Source organism: Crocodylus siamensis, chromosome 2 (assembly GCF_052110815.1).
Source record: "Crocodylus siamensis isolate JL-2025a chromosome 2, ASM5211081v1, whole genome shotgun sequence".
Classification (NCBI taxonomy): domain Eukaryota; kingdom Metazoa; phylum Chordata; order Crocodylia; family Crocodylidae; genus Crocodylus; species Crocodylus siamensis.
Window position 1 is genome coordinate 176,607,808 of NC_143396.1, and position 21,318 is coordinate 176,629,125.

Genomic DNA, 21,318 nt, shown 5'->3' on the forward strand with positions numbered 1-21,318 from the left:
CACCACCAAATCAGCATGTAGGTTCAGAGTGGAACACTCCATTTGCTTTAGTCCAGTATCCCACTTAAAGTTTGTCCTTTCCCCCACCACACCACCAATAAGCACTCAGGGACTGAAAAGTTTCTAGTCCAGAGTCCAAGGTTGTCTATAGTCCCTCAAGGACCAACACCAGACTAAAGGAACAGCATGTTCTGACCCCATTTAAGGATCTGGTCTCTCCTTAACCATCAGGAAGAGGAAGGAGTACTTTAGTGCCAGAAAGAAGGCAGTAGACACGCTTCTAACTAGTGATTCATGACATGTCATCTGTTAACAGCATGTGTGAAAAACCCATTGCAAAGGGCTTACCTGACAGGCAAGCATTATATGCTTTCAGAACTAGTAAAGACATCTCAAGTACTGTTCCTGCAACTGTGTTCAGGAAGTGGGGCATGGAAGAGCATGTGTATGAGGCACTAAAAGCCCGGTAAACCACTACAACAGGAGTCAGTGAAGCCTCTTGGACAGATGTTAAGCTGCATGCTTGCAGATGTTAAGGGATGAGATTTCACATTCCAAGAAATCAGAAACAGAAGCAGGCAGCACATATGTGGCAAGTGTCACCCTCCACTGTAGCTAGAGATGAAGGGAGCCCACAAGATTGTTCCAGTCTGTTTCCTCCAGAAAAACTGCAGGACATGAACCCTGGGACATGGGATATGCTAGATATTCAAATGCTGCCTGAGTGTGCTCCTGATCACAGTTAAATGGACTGAGAAATACTATGAGCCCATGGAGTGAATTGCCCAAGAGGTCTCTTCTTTCTCCAGGATAATACATGTTTCACAAAAGGCACCAGGGCTCAGAGACATGGACAGAAGCACTGTTCCAACTTAAGGTGCTGGCAGGGTAAGTTGCTAGTGTGATGCAAGGTTAGCAGACAGGCTGACTGCCAGAGCAGCTTGGCAGAGGCTCTATTAACACCTCCTGCACTGAGAAGCCTTCCAGAGTACTATCTATAATGGATATGGCAGAAGTGATCGAGTTACTGGCATAGTAAGAAGGTCTGTGCCTCGGTTCAGGTTATGAAGGCTCAGGGATATAGGGCAGGGAGTAGGCCTCCAGGAAACAGAAAGCGAAAGGCACTTCCTCCTTAATACACAACACTGTGGCCCAGGCACCAGTGCTATTGTGCAAAAGATAAAAAGGGAACAAATGGTAAAGGTCTGGGATGGCTGGGAGGGAGGGAGTATACAATCTGCTGGGTTGGCAGGGAGCCTGAGGCAGTATACAATCTGCAAGAAGCCTGCAGAAAGCTTCTCCCCTTGCCTGTTGTTAGACTGTGGGAAATACTTGTTCAATATGCCCAGTGCACATGGATTTCAACAGATCAGATCCCTTCAGAAGCAACAGTGAGGGGGAGAACAAGTTTACAAATTTGCATGGGCAAATATTTCTGGAAGACTCTGTTGAAATGCCCCCCAGAAATGATACCATCAATCCAACTTGCAAATGGGAAAACTGATGCACAGAGCCCAAATGCAGCTTCAAAGCAAAGATGAGCTTGAAATTAAGACAGCCCTGCCACCAATTTTCTTGGGTGGTACTGGGCAATTTACTTAGCCTCTTTAACTTACATCTCTATTGCTACATGGGATAACAATCCCTTTCTCTCATCCTTCATCTGATCTATTTAGACTATTTAGACTGTAAACTCTTCTAGACAGGCATTGTCTCTTACCAGGTGTGTGTACACTACCTACCATTTACAGGCCTCCATTGTGCTATAGCAATACAAACAAAGAAAAATACTTTGCCAAAGTATGTGCAGCAAGTGCACAGCACAGGTAGGAACAGGCTCTGCTCTTCTGATGCCCAGGCTTGCCTGTTAGGTCTCCAGGAATTCTTTCCTTGCTCTATACCCAGCCAGTAGGCTAAAAAGGCATCCTGGATAGCAATGCATTATCCCTCTGCCTCAAATCTCAGCCTCCTGCCCTGCCTGCACCCTCTAGCTGTTCAGCTACAGATGGGTTTATGGTACACAGGTGCCCAACATTAGTCTTTCACTCTGCTATGGTCATCAGGCATATACAGCTATCAGGCCTTTCAAGGGTGAATCTGGGCATCCAATTCACAGAACACACACCGAGCTCCTGACACTCATGACAAATGTTTTTCAGGGCACAATTGTACTAGAACAGGGGTGTCAAATTTACCCTGGGCTGGATCTGAACTGAAGGGCTCCCATCAGGCTTGATCTGTGGGGCCAGCAGCACTTACAACACGTCCAGGGGCTGTTGGGCAAGCAAGGACTGTAACTCTGTAACTGCACAGACCTTACTTGGCCTCCTGCTACTGATGGTTAAAATCCATTAGGGCCCATGGATATTGCCCCATTACCAACTCCCTCAACTTCTGATAGCCCAGCGGGCAGAATCCAGCACACAGGCCATACATTTGATGCCACTGTTTTAGTGTGTCTTCTAGTTGCTGTATGCTCAGTTTAGAAGCCATGGTTTTTCCTTGGAAAAAAGCCCAACCATGACAAGTAAGGGCAGCCAGTTTCTCACCAGCATCAAACACAGCCAAATCCCCAAACCCTTTGTCACAAGATAACATTCATCCTCTGACCTCACTGCTCCCTGAGGTCAGCAGTCGTGCATTAATAAAGGGGTTTGACATTGGAACCATAGCACAGCTTGGAACCAGACAGGAGATGCCTCTATTCTGGTTCAATCCTGAACAGTAAGCAAATCATGAACCCTGGCTGAGCTAGCAGAAATTAAACTCACAGACAGGGCTCTGCTAAACCCCTGCAGCCAGGTTCCTGGAAAGGTTTGTAGTGTAAGCCACAGGAGTCGGAAGCACTTTCCAAGACAAAAATTCAGCCATGAGGCCACCAGGTGCAAGGTTTGTCAGATACCAGCTGTGCACTCCAATTGTGCTGGTCATTCTAGACGGGAATGGCAGTGCTGGGATACCAACGTCCCCAAAATTACACAAGGCCCGCCTTAGTGAGAGGGTGCAAGATAGCTATATACTGGAAGAGCTCCTCCAAGGACTTTGATACGTGGACAAACAGGAGGGCACCTTAATGCACCTCTAAAAGGTGCAGAAGCAAGGAGATGGGAAGTGCAGGGTAAAAGATAGAAACAACAGCAGAGGGACACTAGACGGGAGACAAGGAGAGGCTGGACAGAGCAGGTGAGAAGGGAACAGAGAAGGATTTAGAGTGTTTAAGGGTATAAGTCACCATCTCATCTACATTGCTATATACCACACAGCATATCCTCCCATCCAGTCACTCCAGACTGGGAGGGGGCACACAGGAGCAGAACTTTTTTACCTGATCTGTTTATCAGCCATTTAATTCAGACTTGATCCTGTTAAAAATCGACTTGTTCCTTCTGAATGAACGTGCCTTCACTGCTTTCTTTTTCAGTCACCGCCTCAATCCTAACAAAGGTTGGCTTTGATTTTCCTGAGAAGAGAGACAAATAAAAAATAATTTAAAAAAAATGAAAAGGACATTATAGGAGATGAGACTGAGTACAAGGAAATTCGATACCCAAAGCCTGAACCATAGCAAGGATGGGTCCAGTGTATGCCAGGGCCTACCCCATCCCTGATTAAAGTGAGCCTGGCCTATTATAGAGCACCCATCTCACACTAGGGTGTGGGATCATGTTTTGTGCCCATAAAGCTGGTTTGCTGCAGGTCAGTGATTCAGTCACAGGGACCGCTCACAAACTACAGGCAGGACCTGCTTACTCAGAGATGAAGGAAGGCGAGTCACTCTCCCTTCTCATTCTTATTTTGAAGGCACAAGTTTCCCAAGTGATTCCCTTTCTGCCACATGCAGAAGAAAAAAAAAGGCACAAGACTAAAGAATCATCACATCTGCCCACCTGCCATATGGCTTTGAGAGGGCTGCCAAGGGCACCAAGCTGTAGCAACGCAGGAGGAATGGAGGGCAGTGAGACTAAGCCAGCACCCTGCACAGCTTAATGGCACAGCAATATATTTGGCAGCTGCATTTTCATACCCTTTGGTTACCCAGGCCTGGAAGAGACCTCCTGGCTCATCAGCTGCAGCCCCCTGCTACTGCAGGTGACCGTGTTGTAGGACCCCTTTCACAAACTGACCCAACTCCACCTTGAAACCAATCAGATGTATTCAAGTTTCCAGCCTACATTTATCCATGGCGAATTTTAGCCCCATCCATTCTAGCACCCATTATGTTCTTAAGCTTAGATAGCTCTTCTCTCTCCTCTCGGTTCACGCTTCCCACCCTCAAATGCATTTAGGAAGGGCAAATCACATCTCAGCAAAATGAAAGCTGAAGTCAAGCTCCTTTAACCTCCTCCCATAAGTCAGGATGAACTGGGAAATGGACAGCTTTGCAGCCCTTCTTCTGCACCTATTCCAGCTTGAATTGGTCTCCCTTGAATTGGATGGCCAGATGGCATGCAGTAAGGGTGTCAAAGATCCAGTCTGCTAAACCCTATTATTCTGCCTATAGTGGTATCTCTGGGTCTCAGGCTGGACCTACACACCACATCCTGCATATAGGGCCAGTTCATGCATCAGATTTAGCCCACAGACCAGCCTGGCACCCCTCATCTGGCACACAGAGCCAAAGGAGTTTGATATTCCTGGTATACAGTATCCCAGAGGTCTCAAAAGTATCTCATGCCTTGGCATGCACGTCTCCCTGGCTCTGCTAGAAATGCCTCACACAACACATCCTTGTGTCATACATTTGCCTTTTTCTACATTCTAAGCCCATTGGCGGTTCAGTCATTCCCTCCCAAGCATAAAAGTCTTGTCCTTCCCAACTTAGCCCCTTTACTAAGCAGGCAGAGAGCTTTTCAAGCCTGGCACCCAAAAGCTAGTGGTCACTTCCGACATGTTTGGATCCAGTTGCTTGTTCATGAGTCATGAACTAGAGCCATGGCTAATTTTGCATGCAATCTGAGACCCCAGTCAGCATGGGCCAGCCACTCAACAGCCATGGTGCACCAACTGTGGTGTCTTCTGGACCAGTGGCTGACCCAGATGCCCTCAGGTCCTAATACTATTATTTTGCTAAACAAGAAAGCTTCACTGACCAGATCTACATAACCAGGTTAGTTGTGCCTCTCCCCTCCCAGCTCCACTGTGCAGCAGGGCATCCCAGAGTGCATTGCCAAAAACGTAGGTCCTCAGAGGACTCTACCCCTGCTGAGGCCTTATGGGAGAGAAATTTTTCTAAAATGCATGGACATAAACACAACAAGGCACAAACACAAAATGGTGGGGATAAATGAAAAAAGAAGGGAAACCAGGTTGAGGAAAGAGTTAATGCACATCCACCACAACTGTATTTGTTGCGAGCAGGTCAGATGAAGCTGGTTAAGAAAATCCACAAGTAAGTACATAACCTAAGATGGGACTTAAGGCTGGAAACCAAATAAGAAAGATCCAACAATACTCCAGCTGGGACAGCAGAGCACTTGCATGAGCAGTCAAAGCAACAAGCTCCATTCAAATTCCCATAACACCAGGTAAAAGTAAGTACTAGATACAGACCCTGAGGAATGCCAGTTTCTTTTTACTTGCAGAACAGGGGTAGCACAGGAGACAGCAGCATGCACACACACCAGTGAGGTACCCCGATCCCCATCGCATTATTCACAGTGGCTTCAGGGACTCCTTTTGAACAAAATATTAGTGCACCTGGTGTTGCATGGGAAGTTGCAGAGCTAGCATTGTGCTTTACCCCAGCACTCCCAAGAGGATTAAACCAAAAAACAACAACAAAAATCCCACCCCCCTCCCATATTCTTCATTTCTCACCTCATTCTATTGCTCCATGAGAGCAGATGGTACCTGGTTGCCATCTGGTAACTCAGTGCCTCTCAGCTGCCTCACTTCAGTTGCTTGGTGAGTGGCAATGCAAAAATATTTAGAGGAAAAAAGCCACTTGCCTTCTGGCTTGGCAATGAGATAATATTAATCCCAGGCCCTCCAACTGGATTCTTCAACCCACACTGAAAAGTTGGATGTTCCATAAGGTGATGCAGAAGGCTAACAGCTTTTTATTTCAGGGTACAGCAGGGTGACAAACAGTGTTCACAATAAACGAGGGGCACATACAACTGCAGAGAGCTACAGTACAAAGCAGCACTGTGCAGGATCCTACACACTGCTCTGCTAAGGCACCTCACCTGCCTCATTCCTCTAGTTGTACAAAAGGAATGAGGTGAGATGTACATGTCGCTTGGGCAGACAGATCCAATACAGAGTCACAGAAACTGAGGAAGGACACAGTATATCATCTGCATAGCCATGTACGTGGGCTACGCTGGGCTCATGGGTGGGTCCAGGATTTAGAAAAGTGGGTGGGACATGGGAGAAAGCGGAAGAGCCAGCAGGGAGCAAGACCAGGAAGAGAGAATGCATCTACTGTTGTCACTGTTTCTTGCCAAGCCCAGCAGCCCACAGCTAGAGCCCCTGGGTTGGTGCAGGATACCTAACAGGACTGAGCAGGAGCAGCAAAGAGGGATCTATTCACTGCTGCCAGTGTCCCTGGGTGAGCCCAGCTCCCTGCACAGCCACTCCCTATAGCTGGAGCCCCCAGGTTGAGAGAAGACCCCAAGGGGACCCATTCACCACTGTACTTTGATGACCCAGGCATGGGGGAGCCCCAGAGCTGCTCCTGCCCCACTTCAGCTGTGGGCTGCAGGAAGCACCTGCACAGGTGTTGGGTGCAACCAGGGACAGGAGCAGGGGTGGGCAGATCCCCCTTCACTGCTCTCTGGCTCACCCCCTCTTCCCATGTCCCTTGCTGCCCCAGAGACTTTGACTGTGCCTTAAACCCCAACTCCTCATAGCCCTGCTGGCTCTCCCACCCTCCCCTGTGTCCCACACTGGCCAGGACCAGCGGGAGAAAGAGGGAAACTCACCCCACTCTGCCCAAAGAACAGAAGTAGCTCTCTATAGCTGGCACTGAGTCAGAGACAGCCTGAGGGAGTCATGCCAACTCCCTCACAGCCACCCCCCCATGCCTCCTCCACCCGCACTGCCCCACGAAGAGCCAGGAGCCTTTTCCCTACACTGGCAGTAAGAATCAAAGGGGGTGCAACCGCACCACTGCACCTGCCCTGGATCCACCCCTGCCTGGGCCTCCAGATACATTTTCGCTGGTCATCCTAAACTCAGACACTAAGAGAGACCAGCACACTGACCCACAGAGAAATGAGAGTCCTAGATCACTCTCACCCTTGCCTTACTGGCCTGCATCCTATTTGTGGCCCCCTCTTCCACTAGTCACTTCCTCAAAAGGAGTTAGTGAATGGCAGATGAGAATACTTCAGAATCCCAGACAGACAAAGGTACAGATATGCCTGGACACTTGTCTAGCTAACGAGCAGTTCATTTCAGTTTAACTTAAACCTGATTTCTAATCAGCCTAACCCAAAATAAAAGCATCCATAAAGACTCACTTATTACCAAGGTTCCTGGTTTTCTCCAATATAAAAAAACCCTCAATTTTCAGATTTAAAAAAAGTAACCCAAAATCCACATTTTTCCACATTTGAAATGAAACGATAGATATGTTTCATTTAAATAATGGGGGGAAAAATGCAGATTTTAGGTTACTTTTTTCATCTGAAAATTGGGTCGGGTTTTAAAATCAGAGAAGGATTTAAAGGATCCCTGCTTATTACAGTGACACTGAATTAAAGGTTTGTTCAGAGAGGCAGGAGCACTTGCAGGCTACAATCTGCTTTGTCTGATGCAACAAATGGGCTAGTAGAGAGCAAGGGTACTACATGGAAAGAAATATAGTCATTTAAATACCATGACTAGTAGGCAAAGGAGGAAGAAGAGGGGTCTCCATTGAGCAAGGCAATTACTGATGGTGCAAGACTGGCAAACACCATACAGAGTTCTCCTCCTGCTCGGTTTCCTGACACGCAGGCATTAGGCTTGTAAGCTTTCCTTTATGGAGAGCAGGGGTTTTCCACAAGCCCCAGTCCCACATCTGACGCATGCTGGTGTGCCACGGCACATTCTGGACAAGCCCAGCATACACTGGGAAAGAGTGCATCGTGGAAGACATGGTAAATATTTACTGATCTGACCAACAGGGAGAGAAACACACAAGACAGGTCACCACATGGTTATTGATCTCCAGCATACTGAGGAAGACGTGAGGACATTCCTGAGGGTAGAGCACAGGACTGGATTCAGGAAGCCTGGGTTGACATATTATTGAGCAGAGCTGGGAAATATAGCCTCACTGCAGCTCCACTTCCCTGGAGGGGGACTGAGGAGACCTCCTTTTAGGGCTGTACAAAACTTTGGTGGCCATTTAGTTTCAGAGGTGCTACCAAAACACCAAATCCAAAACAAAATGAAAGGCTCTGAAACATCTCTGAAACAAAACAGAACCATCCAAAACGTTTTGGAGGTAGGCTTGTGGGAAAACAGGAGCGACCTGTGCCAGCTGCATCGGGAAGGGTGCGGGCTGGGGGGCTGTGCCAGGGCCCCTGGAAAGACCCCATCACAGCCTCCCAGCCTGCTCCTGGGGGGCAGGGAGCAGCAAGAGTCACGTCCCGCCCCCCCGCCTCCACTGGCAGTTCCCGATGCGGCTGGTGCCAGGAGCCACTGGTGCCAGCTGCAATGGGAGGGCTGCAGGCTCAGGGGCTGTGCTGGGGTCTTCCCTATGGAGCTCAGCCCAGTGGCAGGAAAGCCAGTGGCAGAGCCACTCGGTGCGGAGCCCTGGCCAGCGGCTCTCCTCCAGTTCCCGCCACCGGGCTCAGCTCCATGGAGCTGGTGGACCTGCTCAGAGTACAGCCTGGCAGCAGGAGGCAGGGAGAGCCAGGGCTGCACTCCAAGTGACTCCTCCAGCCCCAAAGAGATCACCCTGTCCTCCCAGCACTGCCACAGAGTGCCAGGGAGAGCCCAGTGCCATCCCTGATGCAGCCCCTTGAGCAGTGGATGCCACCTGCCTGCAGCCACTGGGCTGCGCCACACCAGGGGGTTCGGGGCATGATGCAGCCCAGCATCTGCAGGCAAGTAGCGTCCACTGCTCCTGGGGCTGCAACAGGGGTGGCATCGGGCTCTTCCCAGGCAGGCCGCAGTGATGGAAGGAGAGACTGCTGCCACCCCAAAATTCACTGTAGCCCCCTCCGCCCTCCCACCACTGACACCAAGCATGGGCCTCCCAGGAGGTGTGGGCCCCCAGATCTGTACGCAGGATGACAGGAGGCTGCCGCTACTACCTGGAGTCGGAGGCAGCAGCAGTCTGTCTGGCGCTCGGCGCAGGCTGCACCCAACGCAGGCTCAGGTAGCACTGGCAGCCTCCTGTCATTCCGGGCACAGATCTGGGGGCCCGCACCCTCAGGAGGAGTCCAGCACATCCCTGCAGCCTTCTGGGGGGGGTGCAGGCCCCCAGATCTGTGCACGGGATGACAGCAGGCTGCCAACAAGTGATATGAGGTTTGCTTTCAACTGTTTGAGGTGCAGTTTCACAAAAAACCTTGTACCTATCTCTTTGAACTTTGGCAGGCTTCATGACCTCAGAAGAGGCTAGCATCCCTACAAGTTTCATCAAAATCAGGCATGAAATGACAAAGTTTCCCATTATAGCGTATGGCTGAATCACTGAAACAGCAGCGAAACTCCAAAACAGACGCAGCCGAAACAAAAAGGGACAGTGATCCAAAACAAATCACTGTACCTCTGAAACACCAAATCTAAAACCGAAACAAAACATAGCCATTTTGCACAGGCCTACCTCCTCTGCCAGTGGCCTGGCACATAGCTGTGAGCAGATCCACTACCTCAGTTCCTTCTACCCCCATCTTTAGAGAGAAGGAAGGATTTCTCCATCTTTGGTGGAGTGCTTGGAAATCTACAGTTGAAAAGTGCTGTATGAGATAGACAAGGTACTTTGGGTAAATCTGATATCTTTTATTAGACTAACTCAAATAGTTGGAAAAATTCTTCTTTGCAAGCTTTTGGGTACAAACACCCTTCGCCAGGCTGAGGAAGTATCTGCAGCCTGAGTATGCTCTTCCTGGATGGAACGAATAGTAAAAGCAGCCATATGGGATGCATGCAAGAAAGCCAGTCAGTGAAGATGTAAATTAAGGTGTCAGTGTTTACCCAAAGAGCCTTGTCTGCCTACGTGCTTAGACTAGCACGGATACAACCTTACCCCTGTATGAGACAGAGACATCCAATTCTGCAACTGCATAACACCCTGGAGTGCCACGAGATTCTTTAAGTGTGCTGTCGGGTGCCAAGCAATATTAACTGTTTGGTGTGCAAACACCTACATGATCCAAAAGATAAGCCCAGAGATTTCAAACAGGAATTCACAGTGTCAAAATCATTCTGACCTGCTGTGGTCTGCCTGGGTTCTTTGCAACAAAAGAACTGCTCCATTATTTTTCTCTTAACCAAAAACAAAAAAAAAACCCAAAACAAACCAGGGAGCTAAAAGCTGGCTTTTTCCGAGGTGTTCTTTGAGTCTAAAGAGGTTGAGAACCATTGATCTAATTAGATAAGAGGAGGGGAAAAAGGAAATAGCATGTCTAAGGCAGACACTATCCATTTCTCACTAACATCTTAGCATAGTGGAGTTGAGTGTTGCCAAGTCTTGCAGGAGGAAAAAAAAAAAAAAGTGGCACTGCCTTTAAAAACAAGCCCAAAACAAGCCCAACCCATTGAAAAGACAGGGGATTGCAGGTGTTTATCAACCCATGACTCTCAAAAAATTAAACTGAATCTTAAAAAAAACAAGCCCAATTCCACTTGTTACAGCAGACTTGGCAACACTGGTGGAGTTCTGCACCTCCCTAAGTTTCCGTAGCCAAGGAGAGATTCTCCCAGCAGGTGGGTTTGAGCATTCAAGTGCAGCATTAAAACAGGCTTATTCCACCTTTGTTTGTGAAAAGGACTTCAGTAGATGCCCAATTGCAGAGCAGCCAATGCCAATTTAAATGCTGCTTGTATGCTTTGCTATAGTCTCCTGAAGCCCATCATGTTGTTAATGCTATAAAAAGACACTTCAAGCACCCCTGTCTAGGAAGATCTGAGTTGGGCCAGACTCCAGCCCCCATAGAAACACGAGGGTGATTAATTCTCTCTTGCATTCTGGGAACAGGAGGAACCAAAAGGGTGAGGAGGTTACTAAACATTTCCAATAGCCTTAAAAACCTTCATAAGAATGGAGACAAAGAAGACTGAGCAGAGACCAAGGTGTATACTGCAGTGCTTTTATAACCTGAACAATGCAAAGAGAACAGGAAAGTTATGTGAAATTGTGATGCAGTTTCCAAGCTAGGGTATAAAAGTAGCATGAAAGTGTCTGGTAATCCCATACCTCAACGTTCTGCAGGTTGATAGCTGGGGCCAGCAGGCACACACATGAACATGTATGCGTGCACTCCCCACCCCATACACCCTCTCTCCCCCACCCTGAAGTGGTTTTTGGTTTTCTGAGTTGCACTGATGCTCTAGCCATTACTTAGAAAACCCAAAGGTTCCTCAAACCCAAAGGGTCTTGTTTTTCTGCTCCGGGGTCACACCAGGCACCAAATTTAGGGCTAGGAAGGAATCTTTCCCCCCAATCAGATGGGCATGGACCATGGGGATTTTGTCTTCCTCTGTAGCAAGAGGCATGGTCCTTTTCCTAGGATTTCTGGACTATCTATTAACCAACTACTTCCCTGTTGTTGCAGTGACAAGGTCTTGGCAGGAGCCTCATTGTCCTCATTTCCACTGATAGCATGGGCTAGGGTGTTTCAAGCTTCATATCCAGAATAGGTGCTTGCACCACGTCTGGGGGGAGTCTATTCCAGGCCCCCCAGGGGTGGTGCAAGCACCTACTCTGAATACTTTCAAAACACAGAACAAAAAAACTAAAACAAACAACCTCCCCTCCCCCCACACACTTGGATGCCTATCTTGCTGGGATCATTTGACCCCCTGCTGACTTCCTGACCCTTGGGCAAGGGGCTGGATCCAATGATCTTGTGAGGTCCTTTCCAGCCCTAATGTCTATGAAATCTTGCAGTTGGGAGAGAGGATTTGAAGCAGTGATTTGATTTGGGTGGGGGGCAGGGCACTCCTTGGATTACCAGTGCTTGGGAATGCAGAGCACTGGACTTAATGGTCCAGGAGGCCCCTTCCAGTTCCATGTTCTGAGAGAAGAAGTTGCCAAGCAGCTGCATAATGTTAGTAGTGATTCAGAGCCCCTTACTCCAGATTTGTCACGGTGGCCCCAAGCATTCACAGGAAACTCCTATCGAGCAGCTGGGCCAATACTGCAGCATGACAACCGATGCCAGGGCAGGTGCACGTATTTGTCTAAAAGGCTTCATGCAGACACCCAGAACATGAGAGCCAGGAAACCCCAGTCCTGCTGAGACTGGGGACTCTGAGATTCTGTTACACTTTCCTATAACCCAAGTAACAAAGGGATGATGAGAAGAACTGGCAGCAGAGAAATACAGGAAGTGGGAACCTTCGCAAATTTCCTGCACTGTAACATCCACAGGCAGGCCTCAACCAGGACCAATGGCCTTCAGCAAAAAGAGGTGTTATTTCCGGGGGGGGGGGGGCTGGCTGGCTTCCTAGGAGCAGCAGCAGCCAATCAGCCCTGAATACAGGCAGTTCCAGAAAAAAATCTTACAACCCGTACCTAATTAAGGGACAGAACTGTGCAGGGAATGAATTATGTGGTATTAATTCCTGCCTTGCAAGCTCTTAACACAGCTAGGCATGGATTAATGCCCCATTATTCACACCCTGGTATGTCCCATTTACATTTATTAAAAATGATCGAGGAGATCAGTCTTAGAACAGCAGGCACATCATTCATTGGGTGAGGAAGCTCCCGTAGTGCTAGGTTGGGAATCCTCAAGGACAATGGGACAATATAGTAAGGAATGGGTACAGCCAGCACTCTGCAGTTTACAGAGTCGCTCCATTTCCCTGCCTCTTGCATCAGGACAGGGTTAATGCTGTATGTTTGACATCCCCGATCTAGAGCAGTGGTAATCCCAATCAGAATCATCCCCACAGTGCCAGGCCCACCCTGCAGGACCCTCCCTCTGCTCTCCATCAAGGCAGGGCAGGGTGGTCATGACAGCTGAGCAGCCCTGAGCTGGAGCACAGGTAAGCCAGTTCTGGAGTATCACATTTCCAAGGGAATGCTTTTCCAGAAGCAGCTAGATCTATCCTCACAGGCATTCTGGCAGCCCCTGTCCACACTGGGATTTCAGGCACCAACATACTTATACCTATGCCAACTCAAGCCCCCAGCATGGCTGTAATTTGAATCAGTTTCAAATCATGTAAGCTGCACTGTGACACACTGTGCTGCCTGGTGTGGACTGTGTCTGCATAAGGTGTTTGCCCAGGTCCAGCTAGAATGTCCATGCAGTCCTCGTGGCCCTAAAACTCAAATTAGTCCCCAGCCCTACCTCCACTTTTGGAAGCTATTCCCACCAATGCCAGCAACACCAGGGAGAAACATCACAGCTGGTCAATGCATTGTTCTCCTTTCCTCCCAAGAAAACACTCCAGAGTTGAATGCCAAGAATGAAAAATTCCAAAGATGGCCATAACTTGGGTCAGAGCCACATCGAGGAACCGGAGGCTGTGACCCAGAATCCTGTTGTTCGCAGGGTTTGATGGAGTTCCCACACAGCAGTCCAGCTGCAAACGGCTTCCTTTGCATTTAAGAGGAAAAAAACGGAGTACATAATGGACCAAAGGATGCTCTGCCTTTCCCTCCATGACAACATATACCCCACTCCCCAAACAAGGAGTCGCTAGCACAGTGTCACCCTTCTGACACCCCAATACGTAACTTCCAAGAAATAGCCCCTTCAAATACCAGACTGCATCAAGTAATTGGGTAGCATAAGCCCAGCTGGCTTCAGATGCCATCTTGACCCTGCCTCCTGTCTTCCAAAGAGAACAATCATAGAGACTCTCACATGTTGTTCAGATGCCATTTGTCATGCAGATACATGCATGTGTGTGCGCGTGCACACGCACACACACACACACACAAAACCTCCAATCTCTGAGGCACAACCCAAACAGTTCCTCCAGAGTGCCTCCAGCAGCAACTAGCTCTGTCCCCACAACATCAGCTTGAACCCTGTCAAGCTTCAGGAAGGTTTCTTCAGGGACTTTAACCTTAGTACCTCAAAACACTTCTGGTGCAAGTATATGCCAGTGCACCTGGTTGCCTGTTAACCTTTGCCTCCCTTCATCTTATCGCGTGAAGGGCAATGCTTTACCTGGGAATCCCACACCATAACAAAACTGGGCCGTATGCAGCACTAATGCTCCTTGTACAAACAGTGGTATGCAGGGAGCAGGATTGAAGGGAGGATGGTCTGCTAGGACCTTCAGATATTTCTGATGCCCTTGCTCCACAATGACCGTGATCTCTAGCTACTATCACATATAAAAGCAAACGGAAAACCTCATCCAGCTAATTCTCACAGCAGCCCTAAGACACATCATCACGTTCCACAATATACAGAGGAAGGAGGGCTGGGTTAGGGAGTTTTAGCATGAAGATAGTAGTTCCTCTACATACACACTGTGCCCACACACTAGGACCCCTGCCACCAGGCTAGATACACTTTATCTAATCTGACATGGATTCAGGTATATGCAATGGTATCAGAGAAAGTATGTGGGATTAGAGAGCCTTCCAACATCACCATCCAGACAAGGGAGGAGGTGCTAGGTTTGCAGAAAGAGACCAAGTTTGCAACCATCTACTCTATTTCCAGGGTTAATAGATTAAATTAACCCCGCAACCTCCATTCAGAGTACAGGGCCTGAGTTTGTTTTTCTGTTGAACTTGCCTCAGCCCAGAAATGCTGCTAAATTGACTGTAGATTGGTACCCTAGAAACATGACCTGGGAGAGCACTAGGACCAGGGCAGTCTAAAATTAATCCCCCACCTCTTCCTCCCCGCAACAAATCATGAATAGCTTTTCCTTTATGCACACAAGTTAAAACCACATTAGGATTTTACTCCTCTTGCTTCGAAGTGCAGAAACAACCAAAAGCCAGGTGTGATCCTAAATTCAGTTGCTGCATAAAAGGTAAGGTAGTCATTCAGATAAGAAGGAGGACCTGGACTTAAGAACTTCCCCTGGTCCTGAAATCCATGGGTACCAGTACTCCTTACAGCCTTGATGCAGCCCCTCAGCAATGATCTGGGGTCCAGATTCTGGGACCCCTGAATTGAAACTCAGTCTTGCTAATTAATTTGAGAGCAGTGATGTGCAAAGCCTAAGAATAGCCGGAGACCAGTTCCCATCCCACCCCCCGCAAAAAAAATAATAATAAAAAAAAACTACTCAAAACAAGCATGGGGACTATCCCTTGTGCCAGTGCACTGTCTCTCACTGAGCACCATCAGCTGGCATCTCACTAATCAAAACCTCAGTGAGCACATGCCTGCAGGAGATGCACAAAGGCAACTGGTACAGTATGCCAGGGAAGGGGCAGTGTCAAAGGTTTGCCTCAAAAGCAGGCAATTGGAGCCAAGCCTGATCTCCAGAACCAAAATGGGATCTTCTGAACACACAGAGAAGAGAAGAGAGGACAGAGCCAAGTGGCAGGGTGAACAAGAAGCAGGGGGACTGGCAGGCCAGCGCTGTGCCAGGTTCCAGCATGCAGCATGTTGAGAGGAGAGGGCCACCCATGGGGCTAAAGAGCCCAGTCAAATAGGGGAAGGGATCAGGCCATGTTACACTACAAGACCAGGGCCTGCACCTGCAGGAGGCAGTGGCTTACAGAAAAGGAGACAAGTGATCTTAGCACCTCATACAAGTGTGCTCAGCCCAACTCAGGTTCTGCAGAGTGCCCAAAAGCCCCCTCTCACCCTGGAGGACCTTATGATTTGAGGGCAATGGCTCACTGGTGGGTTGATGGTCCGCCGATATTTGTGCTATAGAAGCCATCAATCTGCAGAGTTGTTAAGCCAGAATACGTGTGCATGCAAATCGGCAGACGCGTGCTCCTTTCCCCCCCCCCCCCCCCACTGTTTCCCCTGGCAATTTTCCCTTCCCCAGGACAGAGGGGTATCCTAGCCCCAATTCATGGGCGATGGAAGCATTTACTCTCACTTGGGTGACCTGTCATACACTGAGCAAGCTGTGAAGCAATCATAACCACTTGGGGGATTAGTGCACTGCATTAGTTTGTTTATTATAAAATACACACACACACGTCCAACACCATGGAGCAGACGAGCCCCTGCCAAGTTTTGTTAACCAGTAAAGGGACACCACAGAGGCAGGCAGAGACTTTTTAGAAATGTAAATGAACCAAAAGTTCTCCCAGAGAAACAATGCCTTCTAGCCCGTGCTGCACTAAAACAGGCCAGACACCCAAAAGTAAAGCGTCTCCTCCAAGGTAGCCCAGCTCAAGTCAGGCACTACTTTCTCATGGTGCTTCCCAAAATAGCTAGTATTTGAGTTCCCCATCTGCTTTCTGGACTGTAGGCTGCTACACATGGAACAAGGCACATTCTTAGTGCTTCACTACCACAAGAGGGGTATCCCTGCACGCCTTTGCAGGGGAAAGGGAGAGGAAGGATCCACTGTGCAGTACACCTCTCTGCACTGCAAACCCACGATGCTGCCAGCCAGCTTCCTTATAGAGCATGGCCAGGGAAAAAAAAGCCTGACAGCATTATACAGTTCATACCCGAAAGCTTGCAAAGAAGAATTTTTCTAGCTATCTGAGTTGGTCTAATAAAAGATATCAGATTTACCAAGAACCTTGTTTGCCTCTGTCCTTAGACCAACACAACTGCAACCTATATCCCTATAGCATTACAGCTCCAAACTCACCTCTCCTGTTGTCAGCGGGACGAAGGTTATAGGGCAGAGATCTCTGCAGAGAGGGAGCCTTTAAGAAACAGATCGAGCAAAGGCTCTTTGGCCCTGCCAGTTGAGACAAAGTCCCTGAAGGAGGGGTGGTGTCAGGCCAGGCTGGTTTCCAATTGGCTGCATGGCAGGAGCAGGGCAGCAGTGCGCAAGAAGACCTCTGCCCAGAGAAGCTGCCAGGATGCTGAGCCTTAGCCCACAGCACCCCCCTTGCCCCTGCCCAGGACAAGAGAGGTCCAATTCGGCTCAGCTCTCTCCCACGTCACTTTACCCAGCTTCCCAGTTCCTTATTTATTGTGAAAGAGGATTCCCTCAAACTCCTCTTCAGACTATCATCCCGCACACAAGTCATGGCAGCCCTTCAGATCCAAACCGGGAATGTCAGGGGCAGGTCTGCAGCCAACACACAACCCTGGAGACCTGCCAAACAGCAGGCTGAGCTCTGCCAGGATTCCCTGCTTCTACAGTGCTCCTCAGTCTCTTCTTCATCTGCAACACAATAGCCCTCACTGCAGGACCACCACTCCTCCCTCTGGTCACAATGCAAAGCAGGCCCTGGGAAGGCAATCCTCTACCCCAGGTTGAGAACATCTGTGTCATAAAGGCTTGCAGTTTTACAGTTACCCAGGTCAAGTTTCACAGACCTGCCAAAAGGAGGTGATATATTTTATTATTCACAGACCTGCCAAGATTGACTGGATGAGGCTAGTGTCCAGAGCCTGTGACTAGTAGCTGGAAGGCCTGAAGTCCAATCCCAGCTCTGCCATGGACACAACCTTGGACAAATCTCTCCACGTCCTTGGCCAAGATTTTACAACAAGGATTTTTGATCTGCTGAGCATACTGCACTCCAAAGATTGCCCTGCTTTACAGGGTCTCTGCTCAGGTATCTAAAGACTGAGGCAGACTCTGACCACCCTCCTTCCCCCCCCCCCCAAAAAAAAAGTCACAAGAAACCTTTGAAAAAAAACTTGGCATCCATGCCTCAGTTCCCCCATCTGTCAAATGGGGATGCTCATGCCTGCCTCAAGAGGCACAGTGAGACCTGGTTAGTGACAGCTTCCAATGGAGGACTGCATTTTTAATGTCAGTAGCACTTAATTACTTAAGAGAGGCCCGAGTTAACCCATGAAAACCTGGATCCTGCCCAGAGCACAGACTTTCCAGGCAGCCCTCAGAGGACTTTGTTAAAGGAAAACTGCTCCAAGGGGGTGTCCCACTGTTAGTATTGTGGGAGCAGAGAGAACGTAGGAGGGAGACAATCTTGCATGTTATCCAAGGAGCTGGTGTCTGGTGCAGCATGTTGAGTCTGTATTGACAATAGGCTCCACAATTCCTGCCACAGTCTCCACTCTCATTCCCCAGAACTTATAACCATCTTTTATAGAGGGAAAGTAGAGAAATCTCTTTCCTCTTTGACATGACTGCAGCAAAGACAACAGAGAGCTGGAAGCACAGGCATTTTACACTCACCTACACTAAAGGAAGAAAATGGAGAAAGACTCGATTTTCAAAATCCACCCCACAACCACCTCCTGCAAGGCTCTCCATTCCCTTTGCAGAGTGCAGGCAGCTCTGTACATGCCAGTTCTTATGCCAGCATCATTTGCCTCAACCCAAACACTTCCTGCGACCCCAAATTACTGAGACTACCTGGGGCCTTGCAAAAAAATATCCCAGAAATCATCATAAAAGAACCACTTCCTCCATAATGGCAGAGCCACTCTTAAACAGATCAACCTGAGTGATGGTCCTCGCAAGCTACTCATGCCAGCAAGAGGTGATCAACCAGGGAGGCTGAACAGTGTCTCCTTCACCTCAGGAAGGAGAGGTTGATTGAGAGACTAGACATACGGCATGTGTTGTGACTGTAAACATGATGCGACTGATAAATACCCCTAAAATAGGATGACTTTGCCCAAACCAATGGAGAATTACCTCTGAAAAATATCACGGGTATCAAACTCTGGTAGCATAAGTTACATTGTCTGCATCTACACCAGGTCAGGTACTTGCTAAGAGCAAACCAGCTATTACCTGCTCCCCCACCATGTAGTAACTACGATGCATCATTACATGCAGCAGATTTACATTACATTTGGTTATGCTAGTCCATCCATGCTCCAAGGGGGTCCCCTCACTTGTTGGTGTACATGTGGGGCCCTGTTGCAGCTTGTCTTTGTTGGCCCAACCCCTTCTCTTGCTTTAATCAACAAGTGCCCCTTGCCAATGGGAAGCAGCACCTTGTGGTAAATGAGCCCAGCGTGGAAGTCCCCAAGCAGCTGCCCCCATGACAGCTGGGCTTCTAAGTCCTTGGCTGTACAATATACACTACAGCTAAGGCCCACCTGGGGAGCAGGGCTTGGAAAAGGCAGCCCGTCAGCCAGACTGGGCAGGCTCAGACAAAAATAAGAGAGAAGGACCCGTCTGGTGGATTCGTATTGACCCAGAATGAGCTCTAGCTATGCCTCAAGACTCTGCATCTAGCAACTGCTGGATCTGGGATTAGTCACAGCTGTGCCTAGAGGTGCCAGTGACGGTCAGACCTGCATTATGCTGGCAGTGTTCAGCTCCCTAAGGAGAGTGCCTCTGCTCTGAGAAAAGGGTGAACAACAAAAAACAGGCACCAGAAAGAGGAGCAACTCAACGAGGGTTCACACAGCAAGTCAGGGACACAGCTGGATATGACGATCAGAGCTCTTTTGCAACCCTAGAGTAAAACCGCACCCTCAACCACTAAGCCTCTGTGTACAGGGCAGCATTGTCTATCCTAGTTGACATGCTGGTACAAACCCCCGCTTGCCCCTGCCAGTACTCAGGATCACCATTGCAGCTACCCTGGTTATTCCATATAGGCTAGAGGTCAGAGATTTTTTTGCCAGCAGGTTAGAATAGCCCTGCTGAGGTGGGCCAGTGCAACGAGCCTGCTGTCATTTCTCCATGCTGGCCAGCTCTAGCATGGCATGAGTGTTTCCCCTTGCCACCAAGGCCTGAGCTCTGTGAGCTGGATCCAGTGGCTCTGCAGGCTGTAATTTGCTGACCCCCGGTTTAGGCTAATGAGTGGCCCCAACATCACTTGGGAATATCTCGAAGATAACGAAATTAGGGCTGCTGAGGTATAAAAGCAGGAGTACGAATGAGACCAAACATCCCCCAAACACACGATAGGATTATGCTTCATGAGAGGGTAATGTTTTAGAGCTTCCCTTTAAAGGGAAAAAAATGGAAACAGCTTCCTTCAGAGGAGTGAGATTTAGCAGGTCTAAAAAAAGAGATTCATAGCAACCTTGGCAAGAAGCAGCAGTGTTGCTGGAATTGTGAAGAGTCTGACAGAAACTGTGTCAGCTCTGACCATCTCAAACAATTTCCACTTTAAGAGCATCCAAGTTCTGGCAAAAGGTGTTTGGTCCAATAGAGAAGACAAGGTACTTACGAATCTGGAGGCCTCTGATCGGTTCCTGGCTCTGTCACTGATCTGCGGTATGTGACCTTAGACAGGGCACTCCATCAGCCTTTGCCTTCCCCCACTTCCCTGTCTATTTATTCACTCACCAGAAGTAAATGGGGCTTTTCCCTAAATAGAGAGACAGAGAGAGATTTTTTTTTGGGGGGGGGGGTATTGTAAGCCACTGGTCCTTTTTAAGGAAAAGACGCATGTACTTCCAATGAGTGAATAGATAGACGCACATACACACCAGATAACAATATTAAAATAAAATGCTATGTAATAAAATAAACTCCCCAAACAATGCTCCCCCCAAATGTTACCTATTGAAAGCCTACCCAAATAAAAAGGTCTTACCATATACTTATTTAAGAAATGTCCAGGCTCAGATTCTGACAGGCCACAGTGGCCCCAACCTCTCCCACAAGAGCCTCTAGAGCTGAGGAGCAACTACTGAGACTGACCTCCCATGCGTTTTTGCCCAAAGAACTTGGTGTGTAGATGGTACTTGCAGAAGGTCGCTCTCAGCTGACCTTAGGGATCACAGTGGAACAGAAGGCAGAAGGCTTCTCATTTGACATGTAGGGCCCAGACTTAAGGCTTTACAGGTCAGGACCAACACTGTGAACGGTGCCTGGAAAGCTAATGGAAGCCAGCACAAACTCCAGCACTGGAGATATGTGCTCCTGGCAACCCACCCCTGTTAGAAGGCAGGATGCCATGTTCTGCACCAGCTGCAGCTTCCAGACAATTATCAAGGGTAGAATCTATTGCCCCGAGGGTATGAAAGCATAGGCACCGATTTTGTTTTTTGCCAGTGGGTGCTTGCAGATATAAAAACAAAAAAACCCAAACAGACAAGTTATACTCCCCCACCCCAGAAAACAGCACTTTAAGTTGATGCATTCCTGTGCATGCCCAGAAGAGGCAATGCATAACTTCAACTTGGCTCTGCAGCATCTGTA

General features: G+C 48.6%; 1 protein-coding gene across 5 annotated transcripts in view; it reads right to left on the reverse strand.

Annotated features, from left to right (window-relative positions):
* SLC25A22 (solute carrier family 25 member 22) overlaps window positions 1-21,318 on the reverse strand; it is a 91,441-nt gene that overhangs the window by 41,278 nt on the left and 28,845 nt on the right. For 4 of the 5 annotated variants that reach the window (XM_090032413.1, XM_090032411.1, XM_090032412.1 and 1 more), the window contains one exon: window positions 3,326-3,460. In XM_090032413.1, the coding sequence (XP_089888539.1) occupies window positions 3,326-3,345 (20 nt within the window). In that variant the 5' untranslated portion in view covers window positions 3,346-3,460. Of the gene's footprint in view, window positions 1-3,325; window positions 3,461-20,341; window positions 20,483-21,318 lie in introns of all 5 variants that reach the window. The other variant, XM_090032410.1, reaches the window with a different exon arrangement.